The following is a 15,328-nucleotide window of genomic DNA, read 5'->3' as shown; positions in this document are numbered from 1 at the left end:
TTGAGGACCATATACATATATTCATATTTATACAATACTACTATTATGGAATTATAGGTGCTTGTGTTGTTCAATTGAGCTTACATTTTCCACAGTAATTGACAAAGAAAATGTATATGTGTTAAATATGAATACACTGTAATAATGTCAATCTCATGGGCACAGTATGAAATACCTGCACTTCCTCTCTCATCTCCATCACATTCTCTCTTTTTCTCGCAGTCTCCTAATCTTTACCTGTATATCTTACCTTCCCAAAGCTGAGCTTTGATTGATATAGTCTTTGCAAACTGATTGTTTCTGTTACTCATTTAAAACTTCTATCGTAAAGAGTTGTTTGGTTTAGCTACTTACATCTCGCAGGCCAGACTCGCATTTTATGACCGTTAACTGAAGCGTGTCGTGAAGTGTTGCGCTGGAATTCGGGCTCGCCTCGCAGCTTTTGTCAACATAAAGCCCACTTTTTTCTTTTTTTTTCACCTTGCCTGGGAAAACAGGCGAGAGTTGAGACGGCATCGCTCTTTATTTGGGCGCACTTTTCTCGCATCTACATTTAAAATAACGAACGTGAGAGCAAACATGTGAACGGCCCCTAAATCTGCTCAGATGAATTCAGTTATCGTGGCGATATGCAATAGGGCTGCACGATATGAGGAAAAGCTGCGATGTGCGATAACATTGCTTAATATTGCGATGACGATATGACTTGCGATAAATGTGATTGTTAACTATACTGTTCCCATGTCTTAGTGCTTTAATAGGTTCTTTGCGTGATATGTCAAACGTTTATTACCTGCCTGGTTCAGAATACACGATTTTGGCACGATCCGTTTGACGTATGGGTGTCGTGGAGATTCGTAATAACGACAACGGGCGTCGGGACGCACGATTCGATCGTTTCATCTCGTATAGTGTGTCATAGTGGGCGACAACCTACTTCGCGTCTGCGATGCTTCACGACAGAAAGACTATAGCATGTTTAATTCTTTAACGGTCCTCCACGATGGGTTGAATATGTGAGCGAGACGTGAGTGAGTGCAACAGTGAGCGTGTGTGTGTGTGTGTGTGTGTGTGTGTGCGTGCGTGCGTGAGTGAGCGAGGGACAGTGAGTGTGTGTGTTTGTGTGTCTGTGCGTGCGAGTGAATGTTTGCGAGTTGTGTGTGTGTGACGGCACGCGATGACTGGTCGGAAAGCAACGTGTAGTCTGACATGTTTCTTGTCCACGACAAGATTTTAGGAGTCAAAAACGTGTAAGTTAGTGCTAATCTGAACCAGGCATTATTCATCGTGTCAGGCTGTCTGTTGCGATGTGTTCATCGCGGGAGTTCATATCGCGATGACGATGAAAATTCGATGTATCGTTCAGCCCTAATATGCAATATCATTGCAGCACTAAAGTAGAGTTAACATTAGGCAATTATTTCACAACCTTCATTATATGCACTTATCCTGACATCTGGGACCTCAATGGTGGGTACAGCCCTGGGCATGGAAGATAGGATAGAATATCGGGAGACATATGGGTCAGACATGACTTTGACCACTTCATTAAGTTTTGTATTCTAAAAAAAAACCTTTCTTTAAAGTGAATTTGGTTTTGTAGAAATTATATCTTAATTTTAATCGAGGTTTCATCAACCAATTGCCTAGATTTAATCAATGAGAAGCAAATATAGCAGGCAATATAATCAGGACATGGAGGAATATTGCATTGCATTGCATCGCGGGAGCGGAGTGATAACAGAACGCTTAGAGTGGAGAGAGGAACGTGCTTTGCTCCACTCCAGGCTTTGATCACATCCCCTTAAGCAGGGTGAATACACCTCATCCTTCCTTAATTGAATACCCATTCAAACTAAAATTAAGATAATTACACTATTTGAGAAATGTAAGCATATTTACAGCCTTAAAATGATGAAAAGTGAATTCAAGATATAAGGACAGGGAGGAACCCTGATATTTACGGAAATCCGTCGTAGACTCTCTGCAATTAACGGAAATCCATCGTAGCGACGGAGAACTTTAGGCCTTCTGAAGCGAAGCGAATTCAAATAATTAGCTTCCAGTCAAACGAACATACGGATTCCACTTAAGTGTAAAATGCAACTTATGGGAATAATGTGACATACTGCTGATATTTACGCTGCGCTATAATGACACACTACGCTACTTCTGACATCACAAGTTGCGCAAGTAGACTGTGTATGGCCGTTTGGCCGGAAGCTAGAATTTTACTTTGTAACGTGTTAAATATGAAAATTTTTCTAACAAAAAAACTCATCGCTTTGCTTCAGAAGGCCTTTATTAACCCCCCGGAACCGTGGGGAGCACTTTTTTGATGGATAGATGCACTTCACAACAGAAACAGCAATTCACTGCCATTATAAAGCTTGGAAGAGCCAGGACATTTTTTTATATAACTCAGATTGTATTCGTCTGGAAGAAGAATGTTATATACACCTAGGATGTGCCGAGTACACCTTGAGGGTGAGTAAATCATGGGCTAATTTTCATTTTGTGTGTGAACTATCCCTTTAAGGAGATCTTGGAACTATAAAACCAGAAAGAACAAACCAATTAATTTTTGATTTTAGACATATAACAAATACATTATAGTTTGAAAATAATTTTTAAAAAAGCGCTACACGTTATAATTAGGAAATTACACTTATCATTAAATCAGGTGATAACAGCAAAAATAAAGAGAAACATCGGACCTTGTAAAAAAATAGGCAAGACACATTGCTATGACATCAAAACGCATGACCATTCTTACAATCACCAAAGTGGGTTCTGTTCTTTTCAACATAATTTTTTTTGTATTCAACAGTTCTCCTCGCGAAACGAAATTCATTCCAAACACAGATGCGATAAGAACAGTGTGGAAATTATTAGCAACACTAACATAACAGCAAAGCTAATGTTTTATGTTAGTTTAAGCTCAAACGAACCAAAGTAAAACCTTTAACATTTCAATCATTAAATTAAACTAACTGAAATCGCAGGCTATCATTATTCCGAGTTCACACTGCACAATTTTAAAACTTGTCAGATCATTGTTCTTTTCACACTGCATGACTGTTTGGGGTAGCATTCAGTTGCTGCTGTGTTCACACTGCACGATAGATCAGCAAAAGGGGTTTCACATTGCAAGACTTTACAATAAGAAGAATCACAGACAACTCTGTCTGGTCCGCAAACTACGTTTCACAACCAAAAACACGGAAGAACTGATAAGGAAATAACTCAAGATCACGTGTGCGTGAGACCGGAATTCTCGTGCAAGGCTGGAATTGTTATCAAAAATGATAGCCTGCAAGAAGCTTGTGATCCAAATTGTCTGTGCGCTAAAAAGGAGTAAAAGAAAAAAAGGTTATGGAGGAGGAAATGATTGGGGAGATGCGGGGAGCAAGGATTGTTTGTTCTGCAAAGAAAGTGTGCTGCGGTTGAGGCTGCCAAATATTTGTGATTTGTTTCTGTTTGTTTAGACATGTGCCGGTATTCGGTAATGTGATAAATCGAGGTAATGAATATGCACGATATTGTTATCGCGGGCACTTCAAAATACCGTGAATAATAATAGATCCGAATTTAGATTTTTAGAACGCGCATTAGCTTATTTTTCATCAACCGCTTAAAAAAAACACTGCGTATATGCGCAAAACACGTGTGCGCACTCTGATGCAAACAATCCCCACATGTAGAAGCTGTGTGCATGCTACACACTCTAGTCTAATGTAAACAATCCTCACATGGAGAAGCAGCATGGCGGAAGGAGGATCGGTGCAGACGATTTATCTCCCTTCTAAAAGAGTAAGAGATTTATACGCCAAAAATAGTTTTGGCGTGCATGATACGCACTTGGGTAGGATTAGGGGTGTGGAGTGCGTGCGTATTACACGCCATAAAGTGCATATCATATGCACGCAAAAACAATTTTTGGCGTAAATGGCACGAGAGATTAAATTTGTGCTATAGATACTCACTTTCATGAGATCGTGGCGGGCTTTAACGAGGAGCAGTGGGTCAGAAATTTTAGGATGAGCAAGCCAACCTTTGATATGTTGTGTCAACGTGTGTCCACAATTTCTCTCCTACGACGACACGTTTCGTCGGGCCATTCCGTACCTTTGCAGATGCGCGTCGGGGTTTCTCTCGTCATTAAACCGCGGAGACGTAGCCTAATGCCTCAGAAAATCCGGCCTGTTTACATGACAGTCGCATTATGAACGAGGCCTGAAACCGATTTCGAAAGATCCAAATGCATGCGTTATTTCCTGTTTACACTGTCCTAGAACACATCCAATCTGCGTCACATGTGAGCAAAAAATCTAAATTTGGTCACATTTCACTGACAGTGTAAACGAGGCCTTTGGCATTCCAGCATCAGGCTTCATGGACCTTCATCGGGCCAAGGAAATAAATGTTTTTCATTTGCAGTTTGCACATTATTCTCTTAATATATTCTCTGATATAATTGCGGTTTATTTTTATATTGTGTATTGTTTTATTTATATTTAATTGTATTTAAATGTTTGAGGTCATTTTTGTTATTTAAAAAGTTATTAAAGTTGTAATATAATCATTCATTGTTAATTATTTACAGTTATTCTTTTGCTCTTAAATCTACTTAAATAAATAACAAAAGTAGTTATTTTGTACTTTCTGTTTGATACAATTACTCTTTATACATTTGTATTGTGTATTGTTTTATTTATATTTATTCGTATTTAAATGTTTGAGGTACTTTTTATTATTTAAAAAGTTATTAAAGTTACTGAGTGGACAACACTGAAGTTTGTTTATCTTTTTAACCTGTTTCTCTTGTGGAATTAAAATATTGTGATAATACCATATACCGCGATAAAAGCTCAATCAATTAATCGCAGCATGAAAATGTGATACCGGCACATGCCTATGTTTGATATACAGTAATTGTAAATATATCTGATATTCTGGTCTATAACTCCTCATCGAACTATCCACTGCCCTGAATCTTGCTCTCATTGCCTGTAGGTCATCACCGACGTAATTTTCAGTCAAAATACATTTTAAATAACAGGATTTTGAATCCCCGACAGGTCCAGATATTTAGAATGCCAAATATCTCACGGGCATCTGCGAATAATCTGCGATTCTTTTAGATTGCGTCTTTGATAATTCACTGTGTGATTGTCACTCGCGTGAACAAGCACCAATTTGACTTCGAATTCAGGCATTTCGGGCAATTTTCGAGTGGGATTGCGTGTTTTAAGCATAATTGTATTAATTTCTGCAGATTTTGTGCTCACAACCAAAAGTGCACATTCATAAAGACAAGTATATTGGTTATATAAAACAGCATAAAGGATCCGTGCTAGGGATGCAAATGATCGATTAATTCATTAATCATTAGTTGATTGACCTTATCGATCGATTAACGATTAAAGGGATAGTTCACTTTGAAATTAATTTTTGATATGTTTTAGCTTACCTCAAGGGCATCCAAGATGTAGGTGTCTTTGTTTCCACAGTATTTTCAATTTTGATATTTTTAGGTCAAACCGTTGTTGTCTGACAGTCATATCTATGGGGTACACCTCAAAAAGCATGCACAGAGAAGTCAAAATTAAACATGATTTAATGACTCGTAAATGTAAGTACACATTGATGGCCTAAGACACGAAACGAGCGGTTTGTGTGAGAAAACGAACAGTATTTATATCGTTTTTACCTCTTGTAACACAGCCATGTCCAAGTGATCTGAGGGCGCGGGCGCTTCCTTCTGTGTGACGTGTGCGCAGACTTACATCGAGTCATTAAGTCATGTTTAATTTGGACTTCTCTGTGCATGCTCTTTGAGGTGGACCCCAAAGTCCACAACGGACTTTGGGGTTTTTATTTTTAAAAATAAAAATATTTTTAAAAACCCATTTTATTTTATATATTTAGGTCAACAACGGTTTGACCTAAATATATCAAAATTGAAAATACTGTGGAAACACAGACACCTACATCTTGGATGCCCTTGAGGTAAGCTAAAACATATCAAAAATTAATTTCAAAGTGAACTATCCCTTTAACTGCATGTATGCATGACAGGGTCTGCAAATCCTGCTCAAAACGCTATGTTCCTCACCAAATGAATGAGAATGGTTTTTAATCTAAATAAAGGGCTAGTAGGATTGTAAAATGTTTCGATGTGATTGATCATTTAATTTAATTAATTATTTAATAATCAAATATAATGACTACTACTAATACAACGTGTCACCAACGCCACCTCAGATGCGTGCAGAACGTGTGACAATTGTGGACGTGCTCTCCCTGGAACAACGCACTGAAGACGGCAACTAAACCCAATGCATTCACAACGATATAATACAATAGTGTTCTCATGTTATGTAATATGTCAGTCCCAAATTATTCATCATTATTAGTCGTCCATTTCTGTTTGAGCTGTGCGCACTGAATGAAGGCTACAGTTAAACTGGAGCAGTTTGCTAGAGCGTTATTTAATTCAAAGAAACGCATCCTATATGAGATTCATCAGATATATTCAAAATAAACATTAAATTACAAATTATTTCTGCACAAAATGACGCGAATGCACAAGTGAACTTGAACTAAGTTACGTGCAATTCATTCAGAATGACTCATGTTGTGGACGCGCTTTTCCTGGAGCAACACGACACTAGGGGTGTAACGATATTCAAACCGAACCGAAAAACCGTGATACACCACCTACGGTTCGAATCGCGATACTCTCATTTCGAACCGAAAGCGCCCCGCCCCCTACTGCCCCGCCCAGCTCACACTTCACCTTATGTCACAAAAATATTTTTTTCTGACATTTGATTAAATAGTAATTAGTAGCCTACACTTGTAACAACTAATGAAAGCTGTATTTTTACTAAATATACACTAACTTTCCAAGTGCATGTCATGTTATATTTGGTGATTGATCACGCTTGGCAGTTAGACTGCAGTGTTTCCCACACATATTCTAATTCGTGGGCGGTGCGCCACAGAAACACCGTCCGCTACATATTACGTTTTTTGGCGGCCGCCAAAGTGAATTTTTATCCCGCCAAAGCCTTATTTGATCGGTGAGTGATGTAGATGACAGACTGCTGCGCTTGTGACCGGGCGCATGTTACTGAAAGAACGAGCAGAGAGAGAGAGCCCGGCCGCGCGCGCACTCCCTCCCTTGGGCATATTAATCAAGATCTTGAGTTGACACGATGGTAAAAGGTCGGAAGACCGAAGCTTCACGTGGAGCATTGGGAGATTTTTTTCCTGAATTACCGGTGTGTATTGTGCTAAAAAAACGTTGCCTTATCTTCTCTGAATAGCGTTCCGCGCATTCAGCTGAGACAAACCACACTTTCAATAAACCTACAAACCTATCCAGTGATTAAATGTTTTCTGTGTTGACACAAATCTTGTGCAATGTCCTAAACTGACGGGATAATCAACGCGTACACGTCCGCTAATGACACCTCCGATTCGCGCGCTAATGACACCTCCGATTCGCGCACTAATGACTCCTTTAAACCGATTCCATTTAATGAATGGTTAACTGATCTATCCAACAACTCACCAGACGTCTAAATTGGTAATACTTTACAATAAAGTTCAACTTAATAAACTCCAATTAACTACATTTAGTTAAAGGTGCTGTATGGAGTTTTCAGCGGCATCTAGCGGTGATGTTTCAGATTTGCAACCAATACGTTTACAACCGAGTGCTCGTGCTTTCTTTTGTTTTTTATTATTATGTGGAGTTTGTGTTGGAGTCTGTGTTGTGCTAGTCGTTTCCTAGTATTAGCAGACTCCATGTCATAAAGTTGCAGTGTCGTCGCTGTTGAGTGCAAAGTCAGTAGACGAGGCGAGAGGCGAGACGCTCGGGAGCGCGCATGCAGGTCTCAGTCACGTTATGTAATATGACAGTCCTCCAAATAGTCATTATTAGTCGTGCAGTGCCGTTTGAGCTGCACGCGCTGAAGCTGATCACGCTTTACTACAGCGTTAATTCAAGGGATGCATCCAATTTAAGATAAATCAGATATAGATAGGCATACACAAAATAAAAACAATATTACAACTTACATTTGCACAAAACAAAAGGCTGCGAATGAACACGCAAACTTAATAGTCATAATGAAGGTGTAAAATGGTTCCAAACAAAAAGCGCTCGCTTTGTTGTGCGGTTGAGCAGCGCGCACGCACATGAACCTGCTTAATCGATGATCGATAAGTTGTATTGATTAAATGTATTATCGATAATTAATCGATCGTCGATTAATTGTTGACATCCCTAATCCGTGCTTCATGACTTAAAGTTACAGCTGCCTAATGTAACGGCTGCCAAATTATGAGATAATATTTAAAAATATCTATATGGCAGTTTTTCTCCTATGGTATCGATGTCAAAATAGTGGCCACTGAAAATGCTGAGTGGCTAGTAACTTTGGAAAACCAGTAGCCACAGTGACTCGTGAGCAAAAAAGTTGTCAAGCCCTGGATATAACAATGATAATCATAATGATGATCATAACAGTGATCATCTAGATTTAGTTCTACCTATATTGTATTTGTACTGTGTCAAAATCAGGTAGACTACATATAAATGTCAGGACACTCGATTCCTGGCCACGTGTCAATGTCTTGTAAACGCCTTTAATTTGAGAAGATCATTGTTTGTTTTAATTATATTTTCGCAGTAAAGCCCAATTAAAGTCTGAATGCCACACAGTCCGGCTGAGGGGGCTTGTCCCATCGGGAAAATGTTGTCAATGCATACCCTCTATTTCTTTAATAAGTTAAGTTCTGTTACCTGCTCGTAGAATAAGAGCATGTTTACCAACATGACAGAACTTCTTCACTGTATCCATGCAGTACTGAAACAAAACAATGCAAACCATAAACAAACTCAGATGATACTCAAACAATCAAAAAATGTTCAGAAGGGAGCAGTCGTGTCAAAAAACACTGAACCAGAATTATATTACAACACACACCTTTTCGTCTCCATCTCTTGGTGTGTGCAGGAACCAACAGACACTTCGCAGGCATGTGCTATATTCACTAAAGTAGTACCAACAATACTAAAGACAGAAAGAAATTTGGTCAAAAATGTGCTACATGTGGATAATGCATAAAAATAAAAATAAAACAGAAAGGTAATGGTAAAATTAATATAACATAACATTTCGTGAGCTCTTATCTATCCGTGTCAAAGATTGAGTATACTCACACTGCTGTTTACATTTCTCAAAGCAGAAGTCTCTTTTGCAGTCACTTCAACCCCTTGAATATAAAACATGTTACATGTGACATTTATGGTTAGATAAATTGCTTAAATTTACTATATTCCAATACACTACATATATTAATAAGCAAACTTGGAACATTTCAGGCAGATTAATCTCAGATCTTAGGTTGGTGTTGAGTTTGACCTACCATTACCGCATGTGTTCATTACAAGACTTGTTGCTCTTGTGTTTTTTACTGTAATAGCACACAGATTGTTTGTTTCTCTCATCTCTTGGTTGTTATTGCAGTCTGTGGCATGCTGCAAGATGAGGACACAAAATATTAACCCTCTGTTCATCACAATTTATGTTCAGAACCAAACATCAAATAAGTGTTAAACGTTTCATTTCTGTGCCACTAACAGCATCAAATAGAATTGAAAGGATAAGAAGCAGGTTGCGCCAAAAAACTAGTGTCCCTTTTGCTTGAGGAGAAGCCACACAATTAGTATAACGGCACACTTTAAAATAAAATCATCACAATATCATGCGTGTCAAGTGTTTTGGAGCAATGCAAACTGACCTCTGACTTTAAAGTATTCATACACTGGGCAGGTTGAGCTATGTAACTCTGTGTCTCCTTTACTGTAGGTGAGAAACAGAATATAAGTCACTTTCTTATAAAAATAAGATAAGAAAAAGCTCTAATATTAATTTGATGGACAACAAAATGTTGATGGACAACAAAAATGGCGAATTCGGCGGATGGAGATATTATGTGCAAACAGCTGGAAATTATATTTGTGCAGTGTGCACAAGTTATTAACTTATGTTTATTTGACAGTGATTTCTCATTTCTTGTATGAAGGCTAAATACAAATAAAATATTAACAATACTTTATTTGTACCATTTTTATTTCTAAAATATGATATAGTTTTATAGGAGGTTTCAGAGACTTGGCAAATACATTTTTCAGAAGTTTGTAGGTACAGACATTAATTGTGGGCGTTCTTGGCAGTTTTTCCTGAGGCTTTTATTATTGTTCATATCGATATCAGAATTATATCGTATCGACCGAAATTAAGAAATATATTGTGATATCAATTTTGGCCATATCGTCCAGCCCTAGGTGAGTTAAATGATGACAGAATTGTCCCTTTAATTACACCAATTCAAAATCAGAACTGGGACACAAAATAAACTCAAAACTTAAATTAACTTTGACATTTATGCTTAAAATATTTCTGTCAAACAATTCAAAGGTCACATACCAATCACAGTACCACCATCTTTCAAATCTTCCGTCTTGGCGTCTACAGCAGTTGAGTGAGATTCGCTGATGCTTTAAAAACAAATTATAGATTAAGAAACAGAACCATATTCAGTAAAAAAAAATCTCTAAAGTTAAATGCATCACCAAGAAAGAAGAAATTAAATTAAATATAAACAGTAATCTTTCAGTAGTAAGATTTTCTTCAGACATTTAAAAATATCCATCATGTGTATTAAATCTTAAATAAATTACCGATCCGTGTTTACGTCCCAGACAATCTTGCAGGGATTTCCAGTTTGAAGTTTCGACTCGGTTTTTTGCTGTGTCTCTTCATCCTCCTCTGTTGACGCATCTTCTTTACCCACGGTTTCAGTGACAACAGCCCCAAACAACTCTGGATCATCCTGGATCACATCCAGTATAAGGACATCTTCTTCATATGCTCGAGAAACATCCAGGAAGCTGTCGGCCACCACATGCGATGGTGGAGGGGTGGAGCCTTGTTCTTTATCTTTAATCTGACATGTTCCATCATCATCAGACAACAAGCTCTCAGCAGTATGATTTTCCACTGACTCATCGTCTGAAGACAGACTTGCGAAATTCTTGCTTTCATCTTCAGAAGAGGAGTCTGTGATTGCGTAGCTGTCAAACACGTGCGTTCTTTTCCCTTCTCCTGAACAGTCAAGGTTGCTGTCGGGTGTATGCACAACAGAATTTGGAGTAACACTTTTGGTCTCCTGATCCACCGAGGAAGAGGTTGTCACTAAAGAAGAATGCTGTGCTTCTACCATTTTTACTTTAAGACATATTTGCGAGAGTGACCTTGGGTTATAGAGCACTCGTCTACCACAATTTTCCCCCTCCTGATCCTCAAATGACGTTGCTCTTGAGGTTTGGCTAACAGGTTTGGGATACAACAAATCTTTAGGCAATTTTTGATCTTCCCTGATGACAGGAAAATCAGACTGATAGTTGGACCCACTTGAAAGCATTTCCTGATTAGACTTCTTGAGAAGGGAATGCTTTTTTAAAAGACTGTTCCCTTCTAATGACGCTGCATAGTCAAGACCATTAAGTTTGTAGTTGTTACCCTGTTCAGTCATTACAGGCGCAGAGTACTCAAGAACATCGTCAAAAGCTTTCTTCAGACTTTGGTTTGACTCAAGCTCTGCAGGTTTGGAAATATGAGTGAATATGACTCTTGGACTGTCTACTAGACATTTCCAAGCCCTTTCTGGTGTGCAAGTGGGTGGCTTTTCGCAAAATGCACTGCAAGTGCCGAGTTCTGCAAGTTTCGAAATATGAAAAATATTTTGAGTCATTGTACCTCTGGGATTGTTAAGACTTTGTGCTCGATTTTCCAACACAGCTAACGTGTCAATGGGTGGCTTCTCACCTTGTGCAGAAGAAAGTAGTTGCCCCTCCAGTACTTCTCTTGCGTCATCACTGCTCTTGCTTTGCTCTGTGGGTTTGGAAAGTTTGTTTTGAACATCCTTATCTGATAAGCATGCAGGTGCTACACCGTGAGAAGTCTGAACGTTGGCAGGAAATGAAGTGGTCACAATCCACCGGGGTCCAGTTAAATGTGATGGTCTGATTTCGTTAGGAGGGCCCATTCTGGGGAAGGGCCAGATTTTGCATGTGCGAGCACACGATGATTGAGGGAAAAATATGTAGGCTTGCGTTCGCTGGCAGGAGAAACTCTCAGGTGAGTTCAATTTACAATCAGAATCCTCATTTCTTCTGTCCTCCTCCTCTTCACCCAGTGAAAGACCCCTGTTCTCATTGTCATGTCCGAAACCAAAACCATTGACAGTAACTCGTCTGAGTATTAAAGGTGGTACACGACGCACTGGGCTGGAAGGACTTTCAGAGATGTTATTCATTGGACAGGCCTTGTCTTTCTCCCAGAAACTCACAACAGGATCGATGTCTTCACAACGTGGGAGTACCGAGGCAGTTCCTTCAATGTCGGTCTGTCTCATCCTCTCGCAGTCTGGATTCCTTACAAGGCAAGCATCCCATTCCTTTACAGATCCATCTGGAGTCTCTGCTGTGTCTGAAATGTATGTGCTGCCTGTAGCTCCAGATGGAGGATCACCTGATGAGAAAGAAGCACAGCTATGGGTTGGAGTGGAAACTTCCGAGGATTGGTTAGCAATCTTACTTCTTTGCTTCCTGATGCCATGGAGATGAGGTTGCATGAGAAAACTGAATTCTTTCATTAAGCATCTCACTCTTTTGCATTTCCTCTTTTGTCTTAGTACCGCTGGCAAGACACATGAGAAATCACGTGAGGCTATGTCAAACACTCGGGCTACATCGCACAGTTTCACCATGGGGTTTTTCTCAAAGCGGAAAATCGTTGTGGTCAGGGGCCGACGGGACTCAGAGTTATGACAGGCACCTTTCTGCCACGCAGTCGGGCTGGGGCGGCCAGCTCTCGATCTGTGTTTGAGTAAACGGGCCAGATTCTTACTAGGGCGAGGAGTGTATTTTACATCACCACACAAAGCACAGCACGAATTTTTCACCAATCGTTTGCGGTCTTTCCTCGTGTCTGACCTAAGTCGTCGTCTCAGCTCAACTTTTGAACTGATATCTGCAATCAGAGACAAAGAATGTGAAAGGGGTGAGAGTAAAAATGCAATATGAATATAAAGAGCCTCCCTATAACTGCTTTCTCCCAAAACACTGACAAATTTCTCCATTAAATCATACCAATCTAAATGCTTGGGATTCTCCACCCAGAAAAGGAAATTCTGTTATCATTTACTCACCCTCCTGTAGTCCAATATGTAAATGACTTTTTTCTTCAGATAAACTCGAAAAATAGTCCATATAATACAAGGCACTTCAAAAACCACACCAAGCGATGATGACAATACCCCATTGGCCATTTAGCGTTGTGAAGCACTACATCAGCACATTGTGAAAAGTAATATAAGTGCATTGTGAACCTCATTAGAGAAGTAACACAGAAGCACAGAGGACCTTCACAACACATGCTTCACAACGTTCCTGACATTTACATCAACTCAAAACATGCATATGAGAGTTTATAGTTTACAAGGAAACTTATACAATAAACATCACTTCCGTCCAACTGTCAAAGAGCATCGTGAAGCACTATGTTAGCACACTGTGAACGTGAAGTAAGTGTCTTGTGAAACGTGCTAGAAGTAACACAGAAGCACAGACCTTCACAACACACTTAGCCTATATCATGCTTCACAACATGCTGACGTCTACATTAACTCAAACGTGCATATGATTATAGCTTATAGTTTATAAGGAAGCGAAGGTTTAAAAAAAACATTTATTAAACATCTATCATTTCGCTTCAAAAGACATTGATTAATCCACCAGGATAAGGTGACCAGATTTCAGAAATGGAAACCGGGTAAATTTACAACTGAGTAGTCAAAATATCACTAAAATCTTATTTGTTATATTATATATTATTTAAAAATCAGGAACAATACTTTTTTTATTTTTTATTGTCGTGGGTTCCCTATATTATTATTAACATTAATAATTATTTTGTTCGTTTGATTATTAGGATTTTTGATCAAGTTTTAATACAATTCACCGCACCACTTTTTTAACTAAAAATGTTGTTACATTTGTGCTTGAAAATGACTCTTACTATTCTTATTTGGGATTGGTATTTTGCATTTTAGGCTTTCTTCAGGCCTATTTTAAAGGGTTAGTTCACCCAAAAATGAAAATAATGTCATTAATGACTTACCCTCATGTCGTTCTAAGCCCGTAAGACCTCCGTTCATCTTCGGAACACAGTTTAAGATATTTTAGATTTAGTCCGAGAGCTTTCTGTCCCTCCATTGAAAATGTATACAGTATACTGTCCATGTCCAGAAAGGTAATAAAAACATCATCAAAGTAGTCCATGTGACATCAGTGGGTTAGTTAGAAGTTTTTGAAGCATCGAAAATACTTTTTGGTCCAAAAATAACACAAAATAAGACTTTATTCAGCATTGTATTCTCTCCCGGGTCTGTTGTCAATCTGCGTTCAGGACTCCGCAGTGACGCTGCTGACGTAAGACGCTGATGACGTGTTATCTGGTGCGCCCGAGCTTCGTTTACAGTCTGAGGGAGACGCACGCTATATTCAAGCTATTCTACATTGTTTGCGTGGATATAATTTTTTTAATGGTGCGTAAATGTGCATGTCGCGGATGAGACACTTTTACACCGTGCGTTTCCCTCAGTCTATAAATGAAGCTCGGGCGCACCAGATAACACGTCATCAGCGTCTTACGCCATCAGCGTAACTGTGAAGGATTGACAACAGACCTGGGAGAGAATACAATGCTGAATAAAGTCTTATTTTGTGTTATTTTTGATGCTTCAAAAACTTCTAACTAACCCACTGATGTCACATGGACTACTGTGATGATGTTTTTATGACCTTTCTGGACATGGACAGTATACCGTATATACATTTTCAATGGAGGGACAGAAAGCTCGCGGACTAAATCTAAAATATCTTAAATTGTGTTCCGAAGATGAACGGAGGTCTTACGGGCTTAGAACGACATGAGTCATTAATGACATTATTTTAATTTTTGGGTGAACTAACCCTTTAAGTAGAAAGTGTGTGTATTGTGCAAATCTAGGCTATTTGTTGCAAGTGTAATTGTTTCGTTTTTGCTTGTTTTTTTATTTACATATAGTTAAAGGTATAGCGGAGGATTTTCTTTTTCCGGGTGGGTAGCCTATACTATTGGTCCACCTAAGTGTCAATCATTCTGGTGATATGTTTACGTAAGGCCGTTCACACGCTGGCGTG

At 38.9% G+C, this 15,328-nt stretch overlaps 1 protein-coding gene across 8 annotated transcripts in view; it reads right to left on the bottom strand.

Annotated features, from left to right (window-relative positions):
- topaz1 (testis and ovary specific TOPAZ 1) overlaps positions 1–15,328 on the bottom strand; it is a 79,504-nt gene that overhangs the window by 61,857 nt on the left and 2,319 nt on the right. For 4 of the 8 annotated variants that reach the window (XR_013794996.1, XM_079589992.1, XM_079589989.1 and 1 more), the window contains 7 exons: positions 10,763–13,115; positions 10,509–10,579; positions 9,820–9,881; positions 9,445–9,556; positions 9,239–9,291; positions 9,003–9,089; positions 8,819–8,882 (listed from right to left, as the gene is read on the bottom strand). Coding sequence is in view for 7 of the 8 variants with exons in the window: in XM_079589992.1 (XP_079446118.1) it covers positions 8,819–8,882; positions 9,003–9,089; positions 9,239–9,291; positions 9,445–9,556; positions 9,820–9,881; positions 10,509–10,579; positions 10,763–13,115 (2,802 nt within the window). In the remaining variant the exon portion in view is untranslated. The remainder of the gene's footprint in view (positions 1–8,818; positions 8,883–9,002; positions 9,090–9,238; positions 9,292–9,444; positions 9,557–9,819; positions 9,882–10,508; positions 10,580–10,762; positions 13,116–15,328) is intronic. The other 4 variants (XM_079589995.1, XM_079589994.1, XM_079589990.1 and 1 more) reach the window with 1 other exon arrangement.

This window comes from Phoxinus phoxinus (assembly GCF_949152265.1).
Source record: "Phoxinus phoxinus genome assembly, chromosome: 19".
Classification (NCBI taxonomy): Eukaryota; Metazoa; Chordata; class Actinopteri; order Cypriniformes; family Leuciscidae; genus Phoxinus; species Phoxinus phoxinus.
The sequence above is the reverse complement of the archived record's forward strand: the minus strand, read 5'-3'. Positions and strand labels throughout refer to the sequence as shown.